Source organism: Ictidomys tridecemlineatus, chromosome 6 (genome assembly GCF_052094955.1).
Source record: "Ictidomys tridecemlineatus isolate mIctTri1 chromosome 6, mIctTri1.hap1, whole genome shotgun sequence".
Taxonomy (NCBI): Eukaryota; Metazoa; Chordata; class Mammalia; order Rodentia; family Sciuridae; genus Ictidomys; species Ictidomys tridecemlineatus.
In genome coordinates this window covers 4,033,261-4,057,534 of record NC_135482.1, presented here as the reverse complement: position 1 = coordinate 4,057,534, position 24,274 = coordinate 4,033,261, and the positions used below count along the sequence as shown (strand labels likewise).

General features: G+C 64.7%; 1 protein-coding gene across 1 annotated transcript in view; it reads right to left on the bottom strand.

Moving 5' to 3' along the window:
- Positions 1-1,210: 1,210 nt before the first annotated feature.
- The window catches only part of Parvb (parvin beta), a 25,330-nt gene continuing 2,266 nt past the window's right edge, over positions 1,211-24,274 (bottom strand). Inside the window, exons 3-10 of the mRNA XM_078052449.1 lie at positions 23,606-23,721; positions 21,093-21,151; positions 18,886-18,905; positions 14,404-14,465; positions 12,984-13,052; positions 10,175-10,276; positions 5,810-5,882; positions 1,211-3,867 (exon numbers count right to left, since the gene is read on the bottom strand). Of these exons, the coding sequence (XP_077908575.1) occupies positions 3,791-3,867; positions 5,810-5,882; positions 10,175-10,276; positions 12,984-13,052; positions 14,404-14,465; positions 18,886-18,905; positions 21,093-21,151; positions 23,606-23,721 (578 nt within the window). The 3' untranslated portion in view covers positions 1,211-3,790. The remainder of the gene's footprint in view (positions 3,868-5,809; positions 5,883-10,174; positions 10,277-12,983; positions 13,053-14,403; positions 14,466-18,885; positions 18,906-21,092; positions 21,152-23,605; positions 23,722-24,274) is intronic.

The window sequence follows — 24,274 nt, the reverse complement described above, 5'->3', positions numbered from 1 at the left end:
GGGCCCTGAAGAGCAGGGAGTGTCCACCCTGCAGCGGCCGAGGTGGGGCCAGCCATAGTGCTGAGCCTCCTGTCCACTCTGAGGCCTGCTCATTGGTCTCCTGCAAAGACCCTCCCACAGCGAGAGGACGGCTGGACTGGGGGCTCCTAAGGGCCCTGAGAGCAAGGTTCCACCCAGGACGCAACAGAACAGCTTTTAAGAGAAAGGCTCAGCGCAGGTCTGGAGCCGGCCCGGAGCCCTGGGCTCCTCGGCTGTCCTCCTTGGAGTCCCTGTGGTGTCCTCCGTCACTGCGGCTCACCTGAGTTGCCGATGCGCCCCAGGCTGCAGGGCTCAGGCCAGGGGCAAGGTCTGCAAGAACCAGACCCTGAGCAAAATGCCCACTGAACAGGGCCAGCAAGCTCTCTGGAGAGCCGCTCTCCATTGCTGGCCTCAAAGAACCAGCACAGAAGGGGAACGGTTCCGTCCTCCTCCATATTAACAGGGAACCCCCCCACAGAGGCAGTGGACACGGGCTGGCCCAGGGCCTCCAAGCCGCAGCAGCACAGGCATCTGGGCAGGATGGCTCTTTGCTGGCCTCACCATGGCAGGCCAGCAGCTGTGACGACCAGCACTGTCCCCAGACCCTGCTACACATCCCTGAGGGAGATCAGGTGGGACGGCTGTTTTGAGGGCGGGAGACTACACTATCCCTCAGAGCCCTGCACTGGAAGGCCCAGGTGAGCTGACCTACCGGCAGCCACCCAGGGACAAACCTGGACTCCTCCCCGTGTGCGTCTCGGACCAGCTTCTCACAGCCACCGTCTGTCATTTCCTGTTTCTTAAACAGCACTGCTACCTGGCCGTCCTGCTGCCCACCCAGGGCTGGCCACAGCTGTAGCAGTCCCAGGCTCCTGCGGTGTCCCAGGACTTCTGCCCAGGAGGGTTGGAGGTGGGGCTGGTGACCACCAAGTTTAGGCCACCACTGCCAGTTACCTGGGTCCCTGCCCCAGAGTCAAGGGTGGTCACTCACTAGTTAGCACATGAGGCTTCGTGACTTCCTGTCCCCTCCACCGCAGTGGCCGATTTATCCAGCCCGTGCCCAGGGCCAGCAGTGGCCCAGTTCTGGCCAGAGGGCCAAGCAGGCAGGGCTGTGGAGTCACGTGGGCCCTGCACTGGGCAGCCGGGCAGCAAGTGCCAAGTGCACGGAAGAGAAAAATAGCAGCCAAAAGAGCACGGGCGGCCGAGCGGCCCTTTATTGGAATAAATAACAGCGCGCGGAGGTGCCTCGGAGCGGGCACTTCCCCAGCCGCAGCTCCCTTCATGTCGCAAGCAGCGTGGCTTCCTGCTGTCATCCAGGCGGGTCTGATCAAAGCACAGCCAGGGCTTCAGTGGCTTTTATTTAATATCCAGAAATCCAAAGGAAACGTCCTCCGAACAATTAAAAAGACAATAACATAGCGGCACACAAAGGATCAGAGGATTCAGCTAGTCCAAAATAAAACCGCCCTCCACCACAGCCGCAGGACACGGGGGCCGGGTCAGGCTTGCACCAGGCTACGTGGGAAGGGGCCACAGCTGCAGGCGGCCAGGCCAGGGGCCACCGGGAGGGCCGGACCAGCCCCCGGCCAGCCTCCACGTGGGCCTGGGAACCCGGGACTCCTTGTGCAGGGGCCGTCCATGCCTTTGCCCCCGAGGGTGGACACAAATGGCCTTGCCTTCACCTTGCTGCCGTGGGCCAGGCCCCTCTTCAGAGAAAAATCATCATGAGGCTGTGCCTGGAAGGAGGAAGAACCTTCCAGAACTTCCCGGCACAGGGGCCCTCAGAGCCGGCCCTCCCTCTCCCATCCAGGCCGGGCAGGGATCAAGAAGACCTGAAGGGACCCTGCAGGTCGTCTGCACCCACAGCCCCGGGAGAGACCCCGCCTCCTGAACCTCAGCCTTTACCGGTCCTGCTGTGAGCCAGCTGCCTGCCCGGCTCCCGCACACCCGCGGCCCCTCCAAGTGTCCTTCTTGAAAGGGAAGAGTGGGGAGTGGCCTGACCTGAGGCCAGGCGAGCGTCCAGCAGGGCTTCAGGGGCTGCTTCAGAAGCTGAAGCCCCTCCCGCTGACCACGTCCTCCCCCTGGATGACGTGGATCAGGCTGAAGCTGCCCGAGTTGGCTAGGAGGCCACAGGTGCGCTCTCCAGATCCTCATCTCCGTCCCTCGGCCCCCGAAACCCCTGGGGATGAGCAACGCCCTGGCCAGGCCCGCCTGAGAGCAAGGCCGGGCGGGTCCAGGCCACCGGCCCTGGAAGGCGAGTCCTGCAGGCTGCGCGGAACGTTCCGGCCCCGGATACTTTGTCAAGGAGGTCTTTATGTCGCTGCATCCCGCAGGAGATGCCGTGATGCCGTTGTAATTATTCCTTTCTCCTGCTGGGAAACCACCTCCATCAAAACGCTCCCCTCAGCCCATCCCAGCCCCGCCCCGCGGATCCAGGGAGGACGTTCAGAACACTCTCAACCTTCAGCGCGACCTTCGATCCACATTAACCCTGACCCCCAGCCCTGGTCTGCAGGGGGTGGGGGCCAAGAGGCGGAGAGGCCTGTCCTCCAGTCGCTAATGAGCACACAGAGCTTGGAGAGGGGGCTGGCCGGGCAGGGGCCAGGAGGAGACAGCAGGGGAACGGCCAGGGCCTGCCACAGAGCAGGACCCCCTGTGGCCAGGGCCAGGCCAGAGAACACAGCTGAGGGGACGCCATTCCTCTCCAAGCCAAGGTGACCAGGGTGAAGAGCTTAACTAGGTGACACCGAGAGGGAGATGCCACGGGAGCACCGGGAGGACAGAGATGGACACTGCATGCCCCCCTCATGGGCTGTGTCGTGTCCCCTAAATTCAGCCCCAAAGCCCAGGGCCGCAGTGTGACCACATCTGGACATGGGCCTTAAAGAGGTAACAAGGAAATGAGGTCACGTGGGCGGGCCCTGCCCTGTGTGACTGGTGTCCTTAACAGAGACGCTGGCAGAGGGGGACCTGTGGAGACGCGGCCAAGGACGAGGCCACCAGGGAACTGGGTCCTGCGGGCACCTGGCCCCTCGACCTCGGCTTCCAAGCTGCGGGACGTGGATCCTCTGTGCTCTGAGCCTCCGGCCCTGCGGGCCTAGCAAAGGAACAGGCCGCCATCCCCGACGGGCCATCCCCAGACGGACCTCGGGACTGAGCCGCCTCCAGCCAGCTCCTGACCAGCCCTGGGCCACTGCAGGAAGCCAAGGGACGCCCTCAGCCAATCCTCCCTCTGCCTGTGGCAGGGCACGGGTCCTGGGAGCTCACGCTCAAGGTCAGTAAGAACACAGAGTGGCCAAGAAGCCACGGGAACCAGAGGGATGGAGGACATGGGTCACACCCAGGGTTCCGGGGACGTGAGAGTTGAGTTTTTTAATTGCAAAACCCTTTTGTCAAAAGGGCCCTCGTCCAAGGGCAGCCCCGCACAGCCAGGGTGGACGGAGAGACCAGGCCACCAATGGGAGAGGCAGCACGGCCATTGGAGGTTGGGCCCGAGCTTCTCCGTGTCATCTTTTGACAACACAGTCAACCTCCTCAGCCTGCCCCGAGGGAGGGAGGGAGACCGGAGCCCAGCCCCGTGTCTAGAGGCTGCATTTTCCGAGGTCTTGACCACTGCAGGGTTGCAAGGAAAGCAGGTGAATGGCCACCAAAGCAGGCAGGGATGGGAGGGGCCACACAGCCGGGGCGGAGCAGGGCGTCTCCCTGAGAAGGGCCTGGGGCACGGGCCCTGCTTCTCTTGCCCCGGACTGGCCCGCGCCGTCTGGGGTCCCGATCACTCCACGTTCTTGTACTTGGTGAATAGGTTGTACAGCACCCGCAGGGTGGACTTGAGGTCAAGGTTCACCACATCTGCAGAAGGACACAGAGACACCGTTGGCAGAGGAGAGAATGTGCCCTGCCTGGGGTCACCACGGACTCTCAGCCACCATGGGCACAGCTGAGCGCCTCGGCAAGAGGCTACTGGCCGGCACATGCAGGAGACACCGGCGTGACCATCCTCGGACACACAGGCTGCGTGGAGAGCCCCCACCAGGGCCACCACCTTCTGTGGGGACAAGCACACAGACCCCTTGGGATCTGTATCAGGACATGTTCAAGGACGGGTGGGCAGGTGGCCAAGGGCACTTCCCGGATGGAAGGCCAACTCCAATAACACGCAGGGACCCATGGACTCTAGTGTGGGCTGCTGTCTTCGTGGGGAGGGGGCCTCCCTTCTTAGGAGTTGGGCACCTGGCTCTTCTCACCTGCTCTGTGGCCTCAGATAAGTGACTTGGATGGTCTAGGCTCCCGCCTCTTCTCCTCTTAACCCAGTGATGCTGAAGGCCCTGAGCTCAGTCCCCCAGGTCGAGGCCCCCTGCGCCAGCCCTGTGGGTAACTAGTCCTGAGGGCCACCACCTCCCCTGGGACCTGGGCTCCCCGCTTGTCCAGGTGGGTCACTGGTGGGTGGCCGGGAATGGCCTGCCTACCTGAGGGAGCCCCAGTACTCTGTGGGGGCCCAGAGCCCCTGGCCCTATGGGTCACCCCAGCCCCCAAAAGCCCAGGGTAGGTGTGGTGGGGAGGGCAGAGGCCACAGAGACCAGGCGGCCAACATGGGGACACGTGCAGGGGTAAGCCAGCACCCTGCTCCCTGTCCTGACAGAACCCACCCTCAGGGGTCACAGGACTTACACCCCCCCAGCTGCCCCAGATCTGACATCAAAGGGCTTCAAAAGCCACCTTGGGGTACCCCATCAGACCCTGGTACCCACAGGACCACGTGGCTCCCACAGCAGGACGGGAGACCCTCCTGGGGCCCCACGAAGCCAGCCTCTCCCCAGATGGGCTGGGTGTCCCCGTGTGCTCCCAGGCCCCTGTGGACCTCCAGTTAAGGCGGGGTGTCCCCAGCCAAGGGCCCTCCTGTGTGCAGGCAGGACCACAGCTCCTGGCCCTGCCGCCGCGGGGCCCGGGTGTATGTGTGTGTGTGTATGTGTGTGTGCGTGTGTGTGTGCGTGCGTGCGTGTGCGTGCGTGCGTGTGTGTACGTGTGCGCGCGTGTGTGTGTGCGTGCGTGTGTGTGTGCGTGCGTGTGTCCGTGTGTGTGTGTGTGTGCGTGTAGGTCACGGTTTCTTTCACGCAGGACCCGTCAGTGCCTCAGGTGTTCAGCACCCCCCACCCCGCGACTTCCCAAGAGGGCCCCGGGGTGCTGCTCAGCCTGAATCCCCCAGGGCCCCTCGCAGCTCCTGCACTGACCAGGACACTGGCGGCCAATGCCATGGCCGTGCCAGGTCCTGGGGTCCCCAGACAGGAGCAGCAGAGGCCAGGAAACTTGACATCAAGGGACACTGCTGGGTCCACCCTCACCCTGACCTCAGTCTGCACCCTAAGAAGCGCCCCACCCCCACCAGGTGCTGGCTCAGGTCAGAGAAGCCTGGGACCAGGTGACAACCTCAAGCCAGGCGGTGCTGGGCGAGCCCTCAGGCTGGCTGGGCCGTCCCTCCCAGGCCCGCTCAGGAGCCTCGCCCTCTGCCCGCCGTCGGGAGGCCTCCTTAAATCTGGGAGCCTTTAATGTCCTCTCAGGGCGCGACACTGCTTTTCCAGCCGAGCGGCCACGGCCAGAGGTCTTCAGCCCTGAGGTCTGCAGGCAGAGGCCGCGTCCTTCAAAACCAAGAGGCTCTCACAGAACTGGCCCTGCTGACCCTGCCCACCAGCTCAGCCTGGACTCCGAACAGGGGAAATGAGCCAGAGACACGGACGTCCAGTGTCCAGCCACGTGGGAGCCTGCCGAGGGCCTCCTGCCAAGGGCCGGGCATTACCTTCAGGGCGAGCCTTGGGCCTCCTCAGTCCGCCGTCCAGCATCAGCTCAAAGGCGAACGACACGTTGTGGACCTGCCAAGGAAGAATCAGCTCAGGACCGTGGCCACCTGCACGGGGCCTGCCCGTGACCCGCTGACGAGGTGATGGGATCAAGGGTGGGCAGAGGGAGCCTCGACTCAGCTGCAAGGACCCAGGGAGCCCGGGGCAGAGCCCGGGAGGGAGCAGAGAGAAGGGGACACTCCTCCTCACACCAGGGGGCTGGGGCTGGGGACGGGAGGAGGGAGGCACGGGCCTGCTCTCGAGGACTCGTGCCCACGGTGCCTGCCCTGCCCCAGACCCAGACCCACAAGGAGAGGCGGCAGGGATCCCATTTTACAGACGAGGAAACTGAGGCTCAGGGAGGACAAGATCCTTGCAGAGCAGCCAGTCCTGGGCACTGCCCCGCACAGAGCAGCCCCTGCTAACTGCCGCAATGGCTGTGAGGAGTGGGCACGCACAGGGTGGCCTGGTCAACTGCAGGACACGGTGCTCTGCAGGCGGCAGGGGCTCAGCCCTGAGCAGGCACCGTGGACCCTGTTGGAACTGAAGTCGGCTGGATGGTGGCTGCAGAGTCGCCTGGCCCAGCGCTGCCCGATGCAGCTGCCCTACCCCGCATGGTTCCTCCTGTGACCACAGGGTCTAGTGCCACTCGCTCGAGGGGCTGGAGGCGCTCCTTCTGCTAGTGACTGCTGGAGAGTCACTAGCAGACCAGGGGCCGCTGGGCTGCACTTAACGTCCAGGGTCAGCCACATCACACCCAGCACCCACCTGCCGCCAAACCCACAGGCTCCACACAGACCTCAGCAGGGAAGGACCCAGGGCCCTGAGCCACGAACTCCCCGTGATTTCAGTGTAAGTGCAGCAGAAACAGGTGATAATTTTAAAAAATATCTATTTTTAGCAGTAGACGGACACAATATCTTCATTTTTTTAATGTGGTGCTGAGAATTGAACCCAGAGCCTCACATGCTAAGCCACCGCCCCAGCCCCAGATAATGATTTTACTGACAGCATCAGTTACTAATTAACTGGGGCCAGGCGCGTGCCACACGCCTGTTATCCCAGAAACTTGGGAGGCTGAGGCAGGAGGATCACGAGTTCAGAGCCAGCCTCAGCAACTTGATGAGGCCCTGAAGAGCTTAGGAAGACCCTGCCTCAAAAAAAAAAATAAAGAGCAAAAAGGGCTGGGGACGTGGCTCGGGGGTTAAGCTGGGTTCAATCCCTGGTGCCAAAAATAAATAAAGGGCTGACCAGGGAAAGGGTGTTTGGCAAAATCACCAAAATCACCCTCAGGGAGTGGCACCCAACTTGGGGTGCCCAGAGAAGCAAAGCACCTGCTGCATGCCAGCCCCGGCCAGGTACGGGGGTGTGGCCAGTGAGATGCGGGCCATGTGCACAGGCTTGCTGAGCGGGATGACCAGAGGCGCTGTCCTGGGAGGCTCCCTGGCCATCCCGGAGGCAGACTGGAACCAGCCGGTGGAAACAGGACAGGTCTACGGACCAGGAGCAGGACCTGGGATGGGGGCTGTGCCTCTGGGCCCAAGAGTGGGGTGAGCCCTGGGAGCGGAGAAGGGGCTGGAGCCAGGACGGGCAGCTGGGCAGGGAGAGCGGCCACCCAGCACAGGACCCTGGGCAAGGCAGCGCTCTCCCTCTCACGGAGCGGGCACTGGGCTGAGGCGGGGCGGGACGTCCATGCCAAGAGAGGCACAGGCTTGAAGAGATGGAGCCTGCCCCGAGCACGGCGTCGGCGTCCAGCGCCCATGCCTGTCCTCCGGGGGCCTCTGCCTCTAGCCACCACCAGGGCTCCACGCACGTCCCCACCCACGCCAGCAGCAGCCTCGAGTCACAGTGGAAAGCCCAGGGGGCACCCACCTGGCCACCCCACCCCACGGAGGGCACAGTCCACGGGGAAGACCCCCCAGGACCCTGCCCGCAGCCCCTCAGCTCGAGGTGGTTGGTTCTGAGGGGGATTCCCTTCTGCGTCCTCCTCGGCCTGAGACAATGCAGAAAGGAGGGGCCACCACGCCAGGCCTGTCACCCCCGTCCTCTGGGTGGACGTGCAGGCCAGCAGGCAGCTCCTGGGGGGGAGAGAGCACCCCCCCGTGACTGTGGCTGCCGTGGGACCCGCCACATGTGGCCACATCCGGCGGAGGCGCGGCCTTTCTCCCCGCACTTCAGAGGGTCTTAGAAAACCCCCGAGTGCAGCCGGCCCTTCCAGCTCCCCCTGGGCACTCCGCGACCTTGGCGGGGGTCGCCCTGAGACCTGCGCCTCTGGTAGAGTGGACTCATCAGCCGGGCACAGGGGGACGCGCTCTGAAACTGCAAGGCCCTCCCTGGGCCTCCGGGAAGGAATCCCGTCTCCAGATGCCGCGCTGCACGGACGGGAGGTTCTGGGAATCTCTCCCGAGATGGCCGAAGGGCACCAGGGGCTTGGAGTGTGCAGAGCCAAAGGCCGCGGCCGTCCCCAGGCACCCCCGGCCTCACGGGGCGCCGCCCACCATGGGGCAGGGCCCTGCTGGGCTGAGCCGCCCCGTCCTGGGGGGGCAGCGCTCGGTGCCTCTCCTGCGCTGCTCTCTGACCCTCTCGGCCCCTCCTCCAGAAAAGGAGGTCCCCAGAGGTCCCCAGAGCCACAACCAAGGTGCCCTGTGGTCTCGGTGCCCAGGACACTGGAGACCATGTCGCCACTGTCACCGAGCAGTGCCTAGCACACAGGTGGCAGAACAGGTGCCTCTGGTGGCTCGGTCCCCACGGGAAAAGCTGCCAGGCCACAGGCAGCTGTCAGACCAGGAGACAGATCGTCGGGGGACATGCCAGCAGTACTTCGGGACCTTCGCCCAGGAGGAGGACGACGGGATGCAGGGACGTGAGGAAAGACCAGAGCCCCAGAGCCCCCACTGAGGAGCCAGCCCTGGGGATCCAGAGCGCAGGCCCCTCCTTCAGGGGACCAGCAGCTCCCCAGAGAGCCCCCAGCCCCCTCCGCACCCCGATTCACAGGTGAGACAGGCTCGGAGCCTCCGGGGCCAGGGCAGTGACGCAGACCTTCATCTGGATCAAGGGGAGGAAGGCTGGGGCCAGGGTGGCGCCTCTGACATCTGTACAAAGCCTCGTCTTGGCCAGACCCGGCTCCAGATCCGCCCAACCAGGGTGTGGCCAGCTGACGAGTCTCAACACAGAAGGGACCTCAGGAGCAAGGCTGAGCGCAGCCTCCTCACCACCTCGCGGCCTCCACTTCCCAGGCTCGCCCGCAGCCTGCGCCCGTCCACCCCCACCCCGGGTCGGCCAGGACACCCCGTGCAGAGCCCGCTCCTCTGCTCTGACTGCACCTCCGCAGGCAGGACCCGGGGACGCTTGGCAGCTGCCCACGCGGGACCGGAGCAGGCGGATGGTCCACGCTGGCCCTGGTTCCCGCCGCTTCTCGGGTGCCACCGCCAGCTCACACAGTCTGCCTCCCCGACTCACGGGTCTGGCACTTTTGAGAAAATAAAGTGACAGACGCTGTGAGCCACGGCGCCCCAGCCCATCCGTGGCCAAGTGTCTACAGCAAGGCACTCGGGCTGCCGTGACGGGCTGGGCTGGGGGAGCCCACAAGGACAAGCCAGCGGGGGGCATGGGCACCCCACCCAGGGCAGCCCCAAGAATCCTACTGGGAATGTTTTCCTAAGCAAACAGCCACAGAATAATTACAGACGCACAGGTTTCGCACCTGCAGCTAAACCAAGTACTGACCGGGACCTCTGGGCAGAGTGACGTCCCCCTGGGCACCGCAGGGCCACTATCTCCCTGGCGCTCACTTTGCAGCGGGTGTGAGGGGTGATCTGAGCACACCGTGGGCTGTGGGTGGGTTCTGTGCAAATCCTCCGCCATTTACATAAAGGACAAAAGCGTGGTGGACACTGGTGTCCTCGTGGGTCCTGGCACCCACCTCCTAAGGACAGAGGGATGTCGGCATCTATTCAAGAAGCTGCCCGATCGTTTAGTAGGAAAAACATTGGGAATATGTTGCTGCCCAAGAATGGGGAAGGGAGATGCTGGCCACAGAGCTGCCCAGAGGACACTGGGGACACTCACAAAGAGCAGGAAAACCCGAGGGACGTGTGGCAGGATCTGACCCTGGATCTCAAGTACCAGAGCCACAGAAAGCCACGCAAAGGACCCCAAAGGGGAGGTGGAGGACAAACTGTGGTGCCTCGCAGGCTACGATGGCTTCTCAGTCCTTCTGCCGGGAGCCGCGTCCACCCCAACCCCGGCTTCCATCTGCGGAGAGTGCTCAGGGTTCCCGTCAGCAGGCACGTCCTGGGCCACCAAGGAGGGGACCGCACACGTACCTTCTGGTCGAAGCTCTCCGGGGTCAGGTAGAAGTTGTGGAGGGGGACAAAGTAGTCCTCGAGAAGACCCATGAGCAGGACCAGGTAAACGCCATCTGCAAACTGCAGGGGGGTCTTGGTGACATTCCCAGCAAACACTTTAACAAGCTCAAGGGACGAGAAACGTTCACAGTGAAATGATCTGGATCATCCAGCCTCACCTCACCCGGGCAGCAGGTCCGGAACCAAGGCTCGGACAGGACAAAGCTCCCACCCCAGGTCCTGACCCCCAGAGTGGGGAGAGACGGGGAGAAAGAGACGGGGGGGGGACACACAGACACACGCAGAGACACAGACATACACGCATACACGCACAGACACAGACATACATGCACACACGCACAGACACACGCACAGACACACGCACAGACACACGCACAGACACAGACATACATGCATACACGTGCAGACACACACACAGACACACGCACAGACACAGACACAGACATACACGCACACACACAGACACACACACGCACAGACACACGCACAGACACGCACAGACACAGACATACATGCACACACACGCACACACAAACACACACACCTGCACACACGCACACACACAGACACACACAGACACACACACTCACACACACAGAGAGACACATACATACACAGACACACACGCACACACGCGCTCACACACACACGTCAGGACCAGGTGCCTGGAGGCCAGTGTCTGGGGTCAGGGGCAGCAGCCTGGCTGAGGCCATGAGTCTGAAACTGTCCCTGTTACTGACCCTGGGTCTCAGGGGAGGGCCAGCAGGGATGGGCAGGGCCCCCAGCAAGAGCAAGCCCCCCATCGGCGTCTACAGGGTGCGGGTGCAGGGCAGACGGGCCACCCGGTGCGCTGGCTCTCCCTGTGGCCACCACTAAGCACCAGCTGCACCCACGGCTGGGACAATCCCCCCCGGGGCCCCTGGAGATGCCGGCCTTTGTGGCACCCCGCATCCAGAGCCCCTTCCTGCTGGGCCCTAAACGGCCTGCACCCACCCCCAGAGCAGGTGATGCTGGGCGTGGGAGGGCGGGCAAGGGGCAGCAGGACCAGCCACCTTTTGAAAATGGCCTCTGAGGAGCCAAGGCCTGCCTGAGGCTGCCGCAGCTCCCCACAGACACCCAGTGGAGGCCTGCCCTGGCCCACGGCAGGGGACATGCCACTAAGAAACGGAAAGTGAGAAGCTGCTGTTTACAGGGGACAGTCCTTTGGGGTCACGGCGCTGGCCGGGCCCTGGACTCAGCTGCCGGCTGCTCCGTGGGTGACACGCTGCCTCCTTTACAGGCGACGTGACGTTGGAAACTGCGGGAAGGAGGACGGATGTGCACTGAAGCGCAGAGTCCAAGCCTGAGGCACCCTGGCTTCTGGTGCTAGGTGCTGGCCCATCTGAGAAGTGACAGGCTGGGGACGTCAGTCAGGACGTGGGGGCAGCCCCCATACCGCCACTTGGCCCTGGCGCCTGCCTTTCTCTGAGTCAATCAGGGAAACGGAGGAGGGTACAAATGGCTGGACAGAGGCACTCGTGTCCCAGGAGCAAGACCAGGGAGACCAGCGTCACCAGGGGCTGGCTGAGTGGGGGACAACTCAGAGCAAGAAAATGTAGGTCCCCAGGTGGACGGGACAAGAGGAAAGGCCAGGCAGAGACACGCTCTTCTGTCTTATAAGGAGGACGCAGCTGATGTATTTAGGGACCGAAACAGGACAGAGCAGCTGATGGGAGACCCCGTCACCTGAGAAAATGCGCCTGTGAACTCAGCACCTAGACAGGCACGTCCCGCCACGCAGACCGCGCAGACCGCCAGGCAGGGGCCGCGTTAGCAAATTGCCAGAAATAATGGATGCATTTTCAAATGATGAGCAAATATGTGCTTTGGAAAAGGGACCAGGGGACTTCCCGGTGCAGACTGGGCTGCCGCTCAGCCCCCGCGGGTAGGGGAGGGCGCCACGGAGCCCTGGGCGCAGGATTGGGGATGGTTTCCATTTGTTTTGCTTATCTGCGCTTTCAGGCATTTCTACAATGAACCTGAATTACTTTTTTAATTAGAAAAGCAAATGAGAGAAGTCTAAGGAGGAGAAAGGGGTGGGGGAAATCGCCCAGGGGCTGAAGAAGGATCAGCTGGGCATTAGAGGCGCCTGTGCCAACAGCTCCCAAGGCCCCAGACTAATCCGGGGAGCCCGCGTCCTGCCTGCCAAGGCTGAGGACCTATTTTCACGGTGCCACTTTATCTTGGGGCGGGAGGTGTGCATTCTATTGCAGAAGAAATATTTTATCCACATCCACTGGAGGGGAATTAGTCAGCATTCACCAGGTGCAGGTCACAGGGCCACAGGTGACAGCAGCGGCCTCCACCGCAGGACATTAGACCCGAGGGACATGCACGTGCAAAGGCCCGTGACAGCGTGGGGCAGCCTCGGAGGGTGTGGAGAGTTGGACCCTCTCCCAGAACAGACATGTGGGAGTTCTAGTCCCTGGGCCTGTGAACGTGACCTTATTTGGAAACAGGGTCCCGGCAGAGGTCACGAGGTTGACGTGAAGTCACCAGGGTGGGCGCCAGGGCAACATGACTGCGTCCTCATGAAAGGGCAAGATCAGGCCCAGAGACGGCCATGGACGCAGATCGGGGCCCTGTGTCCACAGCCCAGGAGCACCCAGGGGCTCCCGCCTGCTCATCCCCGCCCCACCCGGCCCGGGCCGAGCCCCGCCCACCCGGGGGCCGAGCCCCGCCCACCGGGGCCGAGCCCCGCCCACCCGGGGATCCGAGCCCCGCCTACCTGGGTCTCCAGCTCTGTCACCTCCAGGTTCAGCTTGTTCAGCTGCTTGTTCACAAAAGTGATGAGCGACTGCAAGGCAGAGGAGAGGGGACGTCGGGGACAGCACTGGCCCTGTGGGGTGTCCAGTACCCACTGCCACCCTGGGCTCAGTGACAAAGCCCCGTGCCAGACACGGGGCGCGTGTGGCCCGCTGAGGCTGGTGGCCTGGGGAGGAGCCCGTCAGGGGGCAGGGTCCCTGGTTCCCTGCAGGCCACTCCCACTGCGGGCCTGAGAAGGGCAGTTGGAAGCAGGAGTCAGAGGGAGTCCACCAGATTGTGCTGGTGCCTGGCTGGTGGCCCTGCTGACCCCACCTACTGAAAGGAGCAAGGTGACCATGGGCCACACATGTTCCACACAGTGACCACCCTGAGTCACACCGAGGTGGCCCAGGTCACCGTCACGGTGCCCCTGAGGACGGCAATGCCTCTGGCCCCACCAGGCAGGCGGGAAACTGAGGCTGGGTCCACATAACCTGCCTCAGGACACAGCCTGGAGGCGAGGGCCTGCTAGAACCTTCCTCCCTCACTGTCCACCCATCTGCTCTGTCCCTGGGCCAGATGTGGCTGGGGTGGGGCAGGGCGGGGACTCCCAGGTCCTGAGGAAGCTAGGAAGGCTCCGTCTGGGAGGACCGTGGGCGATTCCACAGCCTGTTGTCACGTTTCCAGGACATAAAGATGTCACTGAGCCTGGACTGGCACTTCCCAAGAGTGGGCTCCACAGGACTGTAAGACGTCCTGCCCCCAATGAAGATGCATAAACCTCACATCCAGACCCACTCGGGAAGCCCGTCCACCCCATTCCTCCTTGGAGAGTTGCAATGCCAGGTGGCACATTAAAGGCTCTGACAAGTCCTGCACTGAGAAATCCATCGGGGCAGCTGACCTGACCAGAGAGCTCCCTCCCGGGCACCGCCCACAGCTGCCTCCCCAGTGGGGCGTCCCCAGGCCCTTGGCCAGGGGCCCCAATCCCTTCTGGAGGCGCAGCGCCCTAGCAGATCCCCACAGCCTCGCTGGACCTTCCCATCCACGGCCTGGCCAACAGGATGCCTGGGTGGGGAGGCCCGGCCCTCAGCTCCCGCCTGGGGACAAAGAGGCTGATGGCTGTGAATGTGGCTTTGCAGTCAGGAGGCCAGTGACACTGCCGTGGCGGCTTGACAGCTCTCCACACTGAGAAAAGCCCTGGGGTCGGTGGGAAGAGCCTCCAGGCACTGCCCGGAGGCTGGCGGGAGGGCGGGAGCTGCCCCCGCAGGGAGCCACCGCGGAGCTGAGGGGTGCTGGCTTTGCGCACTGTGATTCTGCTCCAGTCCCGTGGCCACGTTTCAGGGCACGCTCTGCCCAGCAGGCGTCCAGACAGGGGTCAGGGAGCGGGGGGACCGGCTCACCTTCTTCACCAAGTTGAGCTTGTCCGGTGCGTGATCGAAGAGCGTGTCGAAGGCGTCTCGCTCTGCAAGACAGGCCAGGAGGGGACGGCAGAGGGGCTGATGGAGGCCACTCGTGCCCTGATGGCCGGTCCCCCCAGAGTCTAATTCCTGCCAGAACTGAAGGGGGCGCCCCCGAGGAGGCCGGGAGCCCCGGCACCAGGCGCGCGCGCACAGGAGGCCTCCAAGGTGCTGTTCAACAGGGCGGGAAGCTCTCCACGGGCCACAGGATGGCACTGGGACAGCTGCCCGGCCACTCCTGTCACTCGAGCCGTCCCCAACTCTCCCTCTCCACGTCCCGTGTCTTCCTGTGAACTGCAGATCCAGTCACCTCTGCCTCCCCAAAGCAGCTGTGCCCACACACAGGCTGCCCGCACCCTGGGGTCCTGCAGCCTCCTGCCCAGCGGGCCTCCTGCTCAGTGGGCCTCTGGCTTTTCCCCATCCTCCCCTTTAAAGCGCAACTGAATCCTTCCTTATCCTCCCGCCCAAACCACTGAGCCCAGCTCCTCACCCTGCTTAGAATAGAGGCCCTTCTCCCTCCAGTGGGCCAAGGGGTGGATCAGGCACCCTCCACACTCAGGCCCCTGACTTCATTCCACCCACCGGCCTCTGACTGCTCCTGCAACAAGCTACAGGCACAGCCTGCCCCGGGGCCTTTGCACCTGCCCTATGGCTGCCTCACTGCCTGGCACCCCTCGGCACCTCTGAGGGGCTCCCAGCCTCCACCAGCTGTCCTTTCACTGAGAGGCACTTCTGTGCTGGACCATCCACTCCCCACGCCTGGGACCGTGGATGCCTGTCCCCTGCACTGGCTGGCTCCTGCTCGGGGAAGGGCGGGCCCCAGCGTGCAGAGGGCCAAGGAACTGAGACACTGCGGCTCCCGACAGCCTCCCGGGGAGTCTGCGTCCACAGGGACAGCTTCAGGGACGGGTGGGTGGCTCAGGCCCCCTGCAGTGCCCGCCCACCCTCCTCCTCCCAGGAGGGCCCCTCGCTGCTCCGACCTCCACCTGGGTGGCCCCTGACGGCTGAGCACGTGGGAGGGCACAGGGCTGGCTGGCTGACCCCTGAGGGGGGCACGGGGACAGGAGCACAGAGCTGCGGGGACGGCCGCTGGCAGAAGGGACCAGCAGGAGAGAGAGCGTGTGGAAGGGACCTGGGGCCTCCGGCTTCGCCTCGGGGTCTCTGGGGCAGGCGGTGCTCAGGACGAGGACAGCAGAGGCCTGAACCCTCCCGGGGGTGGCCAGGCCAGCCTCTGTGTCACCCCCAACCTGTCACAGGACAGTGAAGGAGGGAGGAGCCGCCAGGCCACTGCTGGAGGGAGCAGCTGCCTCCTCCCCCCGCCAGGCCCGAAGGGAAGGAGCTGGACACCCAAGGGCCAGGGACAGGAGGTGGTGGACCCTGCAGCCGGCCTGCCCAGCCCAGAGCTCCTGGGGCCCAGGAGCCTGCACATGCGCCTGGGCGGGGGCAGAAGCCTCCTGCATCCAGAGCCTGGACGGCCCTCCCGCCGGCCTCCCAGCCTCAGCCTCCACCGCAGCAGATGTGAACGACTTTACCGCCATCAAAGTCAGGTTGTCCCCAATGAGACAATCTGTCAAGGGCACAAAAAGGGCTCAACGTCACCAGGCAAGACCCAGCTTTAGTCGCTCTTACGGAGGCCCCGGGAGCAGAGCGCTTGACGTCAGCCGGTATATTTAGCCAGGCCACTGCTGGGCTGGCGGAGTCAGGCCACACGGGAGGCCGCCGGGCAGGAGGGGACGCCCACGCTGGCTGCCGCTCAGCTGCACCAGGGGCTGGAGGGCTCTGAAGGGGGACAGTGGGGACCCAGCACACATCTGTGCGCCCGAGGGGATAAAGGTGGGTCCGGGCTCGGATCCCAGCTTCAAGGCAGGCTTCGAGGTGAACGGCCTCCTCCCCAAGCGCACTTCCTGCTCTGAAAGCAGTGGGCACAGTCCCTGCCCACTGCAGTCCAGGAAGAGGAGGCGGGAGTGCAGGAAAGCCCAGTCCAGGAGGTCAGGGCTGGCCTCTGTCCCTTGGTGCTCCCTGAGGGCGAGGGAGTCCTGCAGTTTGAGGGGGCTTTCTGGACAAGAGGAGGGAGGGCGGCGCTCCAGGTGGAGGAACAGCACATGGAACAGAGGGCGAGGAAGCCCAGAGTCAGGCCAAGAGTAGGGGGCGGGCGTGAGCAAGCTGGCGGGGGCAGCCGGGCGCCATGGGGGCAGCGGGGCTGGGCAGTGCCGTGGCGTCAGGCTACAGTTTCAGAACCAGCTCTGCTGGCCGGAACGGGGAGGCCAGGAGGGGCGAGGTCAGGCTGTAAGGAGGAGGAGAGGTGAAGGGAGCACACGGTGTCCCTGTCCTCACGCAGCCTGGGAAGGGCCCGGTGCTGGGGCGGGGGTGGCTGTCAGCGAGAAGAGGCACAGCCAGGCGTCGCCATGGAGACCAGACTACAACCTCGGCTCCCTGGAGAGCGCTTCCACCCAGAGAAAAGCCTGCTCCCCACCTCTGCAGGACCCTGGGGACAGAGAGGCAGGAGCGGGCTCCTGGCCAAGCCCAGCAGCAGTGTCACCAGGGGCCACCTGGTGCCCTGGGAGCTCCCAGAGTGTCTAGGAGCTGCTGCGGGCACACGGGCACTAGGTGGGGGCTGGGGTGCCGCCCTGGGCCGTCCAGCCCGCAGGACGCCTGCAGTTCAAGGAGCCCTGAGCAAGGAGGAGGGGCAGGAGCCCCCAGGCCCACCCGGTCTGCCAGGCACGAGGAGGCCGGCGGGTGTAGACACTGACACGGGCAAGAGCTACACACTCCCTGTGCAGAGCTCTCGGCCAATAGGTGAGGCGGGTGGGAGCAGCCGCTGTCACTGGGGTAAGTGACATCGGAGCCAGGAGCTGACGGGACGAGCATGGAGCCACCCTGAGGGGGCAGGAGGCCTGAGCAGGAGGCCTGGGGCCTCAGGAGGAGCCTCCACACGGGAGCAGGGCCTGGAGGCCAGAGGGGAGGTGTGCAAAGGGTGCTCAGAGAGACCCTCGGGCCACTGAGGGGCCTCGCAGGCAGGGATGCACTAGGGAGGCCGAGGGCCCCCAAAATGCATGGTGCAAAGAACCCGGCAGCTGCGAGGGGCAAGTGGGGAGGCCACGGCGCCGGAGGACGCAGCGTGTGTGGTCAGACCCGGGCAGCGGGGCTGAAGGGGGCCGCGGGGCCGAAGGGGGCCGCGGGAGGTGCTCCCCGGCCTGCCCCCCCCCCAGGCCCGGGGGACCAGGAGCTTGCTGTCTGCGTCAGCAGGAGCCCAGGCCGGGGGACGAGTCTCCTGTCACCCACTAATAGCCCCGTGGGGCGCTCAGAGCTGAGCGGGCACAGCCCTCGGGCCTCTGGTGGCCTCGGGCTCCCCTCAGAGGCCAGGCCGTGCCCCATGCCCGCCCACTCCCGGGCCCCCACCAAGCTGATGCTCCGTGACCCCCACAGCCGAGTCCACGGGCCGCAGAGGACACCAGGGCCTGGGCCCCTCTGCTGGTGTCACCCAGGGTCTGAGCTGCTCTGAGCAGGAAGGGGCAGGGTGCCCGGCGGGTACTCTGGGGCGGCCCACGCCGGCCCTGGGCTGCCCTCCTGCAGCCTCTCCCTCAGTGACGTGACCCGCCTCCCCCCTCCTCCTTTGTTTGTTTCTTAATAAGAACGACATGAAAAAGGGTGGTGAGTCCCCACAGCCTGAGGTCTCCTGAGGGAGCCCAGGGGACAGTGTGCGGCCTCCTCTGGAATCCCAGGCCTTGGGGAAGTCACAGGACGTGGCGCTGGCTCGTCCCCAGAACAGCCTCGGGGCTGGGCTTCAGGGCATCCTACCCAGGACCCAGTGACCGCACCAGGGCCAGCGGGGCGGGGCCTTCTCCTCCTGATGTGCCGCCCTCCCCACCCGCTGGACAGCAGGCCCTGGGCCAGTGCTCCTGGTTTGAAAAGTCCCCCAAGGGGGCTCTGTCCAGGAGGCCAGCCGGGCTGCCCACCCTCGGGGGTTCAAACACCAACACACGGGGCTGGTCCCTGTGCCGCCACCCCTCGTTGGTGATGGGTCCCAGGCTTCAGTGGGGGGTGGGCAAGTGGTCAGCACCCTCTTTGGGACACCCCTGAAAACTTGCAGGAAATCCGGCTGCAGGGGAGCAGGGCCCTCACTCCTGTCCCTCGGTCCCCTGTCCCTTTACCCCCATTGCTGGGGAGGGACACGGATGAAGGGGCAGCGAAAGGTCACCAGTGGGAACGAGAGCTTGGTGGCCTGACCCTGGGAGGGCTGTTAGACCAGAGACGGAGAGAAGCCCACCCCACCAGGCCCCTCCTCCCTCCCAGAGCCACCCAGTCACCCGCAGTCACACAGGCAGTCCCCTCCCCCCTCCACCCTGCCCCTCCTGCCCTGGGGCCCCACGGCCCTGGCTCCACTCCCCGAGTGACCCATGAGCCCCAGGGCACCCCGGTACTCACCAAACCGGCCCATCATCTGCCTGCAACAAGAAGAGGGAGAGGGGGACAGGGAGGGAGGGGACAGGGAGAGAGGGGACAGGGAGAGAGGGGGACAGGGAGAGAGAGGGACAGGGAGAGGGGGACAGGGAGAGGGGGACAGGGAGGGAGGGGACAGGGAGAGAGGGGGACAGAGAGAGGGGGGGACAGGGAGAGAGGGGGACAGGGAGAGAGGGGGACAGAGAGGGAGACGGGGGGGGGACAGGGAGAGAGGGGACAGAGAGGGAGACGGGGGGGGACAGGGAGAGAGGGGACAGAGAGAGAGGGGGGACAGGGAGAGAGGGGACAGGGAGAGAGAGAGGGAGAGAGGGACAGAGAGAGAGAGGGAGAGAGAGAAAGAGGGGGACAGAGAGAGGGGGACAGGGAGAGAGGGGGACAGAGAGAGAGGGGGAGAGAGAGAGAAGGGACAGAGAGGGGGGGACAGGGAGAGAGGGGACAGGGAGAGAGAGGGGGGCACAGGGAGAGAGGGGACAGGGAGAGAGAGGGGGCACAGGGAGAGAGGGGACAGAGAGAGGGGGACAGGGAGAGAGGGGGACAGAGAGAGGGGGGGACAGGGAGAGAGGGGATAGAGAGAGGGGGACAGGGAGAGAGGGGGACAGAGAGAGGGGGGGACAGGGAGAGAGGGGATAGAGAGAGGGGGACAGGGAGAGAGGGGGACAGAGAGAGGGGGGGACAGGGAGACAGGGGACAGGGAGAGAGAGGGGGGGACAGAGAGAGAGGGGACAGAGAGAGAGGGGACAGAGAGAGAGGGGGACAGGGAGAGAGGGGATAGAGAGGGGGGGACAGAGAGAGGGGACAGGGAGAGAGGGGACAGGGAGAGAGGGGACAGAGAGGGGGGGACAGAGAGAGGGGACAGGGAGAGAGGGGACAGGGAGAGAGGGGACAGGGAGAGAGGGGACATGGAGAGAGAGGAGGACAGGGAGAGAGGGGACAGGGAGAGAGAGGGACAGAGAGGGAGAGAGGGGACAGGGAGAGAGGGGGTCAGGGAGAGAGGGGGACAGAGAGAGGGGGACAGGGAGAGAGGGGGACAGAGAGAGAGGGGACAGGGAGAGAGGGGACAGGGAGAGAGGGGACAGGGAGAGAGAGAGAGAGAAAGAGGGACAGAGAGAGAGAGAGGGAGAGAGAGAGAGAGAGAGAGGGAGAGAGAGAGAGAGGGAGGGACAGAGAGGGAGAGAGGGACAGAGAGAGAGACAGAGAGGGACAGAGAGACCGAGAGACAGAGACAGAGGGGGAGACGGAGAGGGAGACGGAGGGGGCGGGGGAGAGAGCTGTCAGACGGTCATCGGCGGCTCAGTAGGCAACATGACAGGGCAGGGCTGACCAGTTCAAGTCCCTGACGGGACCCGAACCCCACCTGGCCCCTTCTGTCCGTCTGTGGACACGTGCAGGGGCTGGGGCAGGGGCTGACTCTGCACAAGACGCAGCAGGTCCCCCCTGGGTGGGCACGCCAGCCACCTGAGTCGCCCTCTGTGGGAGGGACCCAGTCCTGCAGGTCTCCCTCAGCCTGGGCCACAGACCTCAGGTCCAGGGCCGCCATGGCCCCAAGCCCTGTGTCACGGAGGACATGCCGTGAGCAGGCCAGCCCGTGAAGGACAAGGACGACTGGTTTCTCTGGAAGGCGCCGGTGCCCGGGGCACAGGCCTGCCCCAGGCGACCTTCCCGAGGGGCCGCAGTGAGCTCTTTCCTCCCCAGATCCCTGTGGCTCGGGTTCCGTCTTGTTTAACAGACGCTGATGTAAGCACCTACTATGTGCAGGCCAGGGAGACACAGACTAAACACCGCAGGGACAACACTGAGGGCCCAGCCCGGGACTCCAAAGGTGACACAGACCCCTGAGCCTCCCAGGGGAGGTTTCTGGAGAGGGTGACCTCAGGGCTGCCGCTAAGAGAGACCAGATGCCGCTAAGAGACGGGATGCGGTGGCCATGATGCCTTCAGCAGGCCTCGTCGCAGGAGGACGCACCAGGGCCCAGAGGAGAGGTACCAGAGGACCTGCAGCCCAGCAGGATGATCCCCGATCCTCGGTGGCCATGGGAGAGGAGGGGCGGAGGGAGCAACCCAGAGTGGGCAGGTGTCCCTGGTAGGTGTCCCTTTAGACACGGGTGTCCCTGGCTGAGCTGCAGCCTGGGCTGGCTCGGGCGCAGGGCCTGGAGGGCCGGACGGTCCACTTACTCTGTGGTCGAGGTCAGCTCCTCCGACACGTGGCTGGAGTGCAGCAGGCCTTCCCGCTTCTGCTCGTCCCCGGAAGCGAAGCAGAGAGAGGAGGTGAGAGGACTCGCCCACGCACAGGGCCCCCGGGCAGGAGCCCCCTCCCCACGGCTCAGAGGCTCTTCAGGTGGCCGCTGTCCCCCGTGTGGCCTGACAGCGGGCCTCAGAGGGGGTCTTGGAGGAAGCGCCCCGGCTCAGAGTCCCCAGAGGGACTCAGAGGGCCCCAAGGAGGGGCGGAGGGTGTCTGAAGGATGGGGCGTGACAGCGGAAACACCCAGTGAGACAGCTCCCGGGCTGAAGAGGGTCCCCAAGTACGTCCACCCAGAGCCCCAAATGTGACTTTCCTTGAGCACCGTCCTTGCGGACAAGACCCTGTCGTGCTGGACTGCAGTGAGCCTGAGTCCTGCCCGGCTGCGGTCCTCGTAAGGAGAGGAGGCAGAGCGGGGAGGCCACGTGTCCACCAAAGCAGAGATGAGACCGAAGCCTCGGGACAGCACCCGCTCCCCGGAGGCTGGAGGGCCAGGGTCCTCCCTGAGCCCTCTGAGGTCCTGCTGACCCCTGACCTCAGACTTCTGGCTCTCGGATGCGCCTGCCCTCCTCCCCTCTTACAGCTGCTCTGTCTCAGCAGCCGGGGGCTACCCCAGGGCACCGGCCGCTCCTTGGGGCTGGGCGGGTACACAGGTCATGGAGGGGTGCTGTGGCGTGACAGCTGCAGGTGCTCTGGGGGGACCCTGGTGGCCACTCAAGGCCACCACCACCGCAGGCCCCTGCCCGGACCCCTGGCGGGATGGGGGATGGCTTCCTGAGGCGGCGGCCCCCGTGAGCCATCCGAGATCGGAGCCTCCCTCCTTCCCGAGCGCGGCCTCCAGAGCCTCTGGGGCTGGTCCCTGTTAATGAGGAACGGCTGGCCCTGGCCAGCAGCCCGCTCGGGGCCTCAGGCTGACCGAGTCTCAGAAGAGTCTTCCCGGCGAGGCCAGAGACATCCTGTCCACTTGTTCACACACCAAACACGCACTAGGTGCCTACTGGGTGCTGGGCCCAGGCCAAGGTATTGGAGACTTAAAGCCGAATAGTGTAAAGGTAGTGGACTCTGGTGGGAAGTCACTGCAGGTCAGTGACCGCGTGGCACAGCCCAGGCCCTGTGGTAGGAGGTGGACGTGGCCCTGGCCTCTGTTTCTTCCCTCCTTGAAATCCCACGGGCCTGGCGTGGCCCCGCCTGGACTAGGGAACCGGATGCCCGAGCAAGTCCAGACATGCGGGGACAGGCCAGGGGATGGCAGGGCAGGCAGGGTGGCTCGAATGAGGCCGGGAGGCCAGCCTCTGAGCAACGGTGCGGCCAGCTTGGAGTCCCCCTCCCTTTCCTCCATGCTGGGTGTGGCCCTGTGAACCCGGTCAGTGTGGGAGGCACCTCGAATACTTGCTTGGGTCAAACATTCCGCAAACCCAAGATTGCCTTGGACCCAGCGCAAGCCTGAAAGGGGACACCCGGACGCTGAGCCTGCGCCAGCCCGGCCGGCTCTGACGTAGGTGGCTCGGAAACCAGGCTCCCCATGTCCTCGGGAAGCCTTTCCCGGCCGGCTGCCTGCGACCAGCCCTCCAAGATAGGGACCGCAGGATGGCCTCCTGGGGCCCACGTCACCGTGCTGGCCACAGACGTCCTCCTTAGGCAGGAAGCGGACAGAGCAGGCAGGTGACCTTTGCTTAGTGCCAGAGAGGGGCCTTCCAGCCAGGCCAAGCCAGCACCCGGGTGACGGGGCGGTCAGACGGCTTCAGAAAAAAGCAGCGTCTCTGCCAGGTTCTTGCGGACCGCAGGCGCCACAGGACTGGTGAGTCCAAAAATGAGAACGTGTGGCCGGACGTCTCCAGGGACGTAGAGCCCCGAGACCCCCAGGTTCCCAGGAGCAGAGGCAGCTGCTCTTCAGGCCCGAGGGGGTCTCCTCCCCAGCAGCCCAGCGAGCGCCTGGTGCCTGCGAGGTGCTCAGTACATTCACCAACAAAACTGTGCCCGCACCCCGGGGCCCACACCCAGCACCGGGGGGAAGCAGCGGGGGCGGGGCAGGCCCGGGGGTCCCAGTCCTTCTTCGAGTGAATCAAGAGAAATGAATCCCAAAAAAGAGATAATGGGGATGTGGGACGTGCTCCACGGCAAACGCGCGGAGCCTTTAATTTGGGGATCTATTTCCTCCCGCCGGCCCAGCCTCCTCCAGTAATAAGCACATTCAAGGGATTGAATTCCGACGCGTTGGCTTTGGAGAGGAATGAATGTGCTTTTCAAAAATCTGGAAAATTAAACCTCAACACCCTGCAGCCGCTGCCTCTGCTCCAATCAGCGCCATTGTCCGCCCCCCGCCGTCCACCTCGGAGCCAGGGCCAGACCCAGAGGTAGGCGCTCGAGAGGGAAAATCTGCAGATGGAAGGCGGCGGGAGGGGACGTCACGTTGCCTTCCCCGCGCAGGACGCACCCGCTGGCTACTCACCCGGACGACCACCACCTGCACGGACACGTGCTCGGGGAGGCGGATGGGGGCCCGGAAGTGGGTGGCCAGGGCGATGAGGAGGTGCAGGATGGCCACCAGGTTCTTCCCGTGGATCGCTGTGGCAGGGAGGAGAGAGAGGCTCAGGGAATCCGGCCATCCACAGGGTGGTGTCCCCAGGGATCTCAGAGGCAAGGACAGGGCCGGCCGTGGACAGCACAGCGCCGGGCCTCCAGCGTGAGCTCCTCTCTCCTTTCTAGTTCTTTCCTTCCTCTGCCCCGGGTGACCGTACAACCACTTTCTAAAGCAGCCTGGCTTTTAAAGCAGTGAACCGGGAGGCCACGTGCCACCACAGTCGTGACGCCATCATCTTTGGCTCCCAGTGACTTCTCCCTCGAGGCCAGTGGCCGTCCCATCAGGGGTGGGCCGTCGAGGGCAGAGTCTCTGGGATGCTGGATGCCGACTCCCACCTGGCCCAGGTCAGTCTCTGTGGCCGCCCACTCTCCCCAGCCCCGAGTGCAGGCCGAGGCTGGGCAGCTGCCACCTCTGCCCATTCCCACCCACGGCCCCTGCACCCTGGAGGCTGGGTCTCTCCAAGTTCTCAGGCCAAGAGGCCAGGGCAGGTGCCCTCTCCGCAGCCTGGGCCCAGCTCCCCAGGCCCCAGGGCCACGG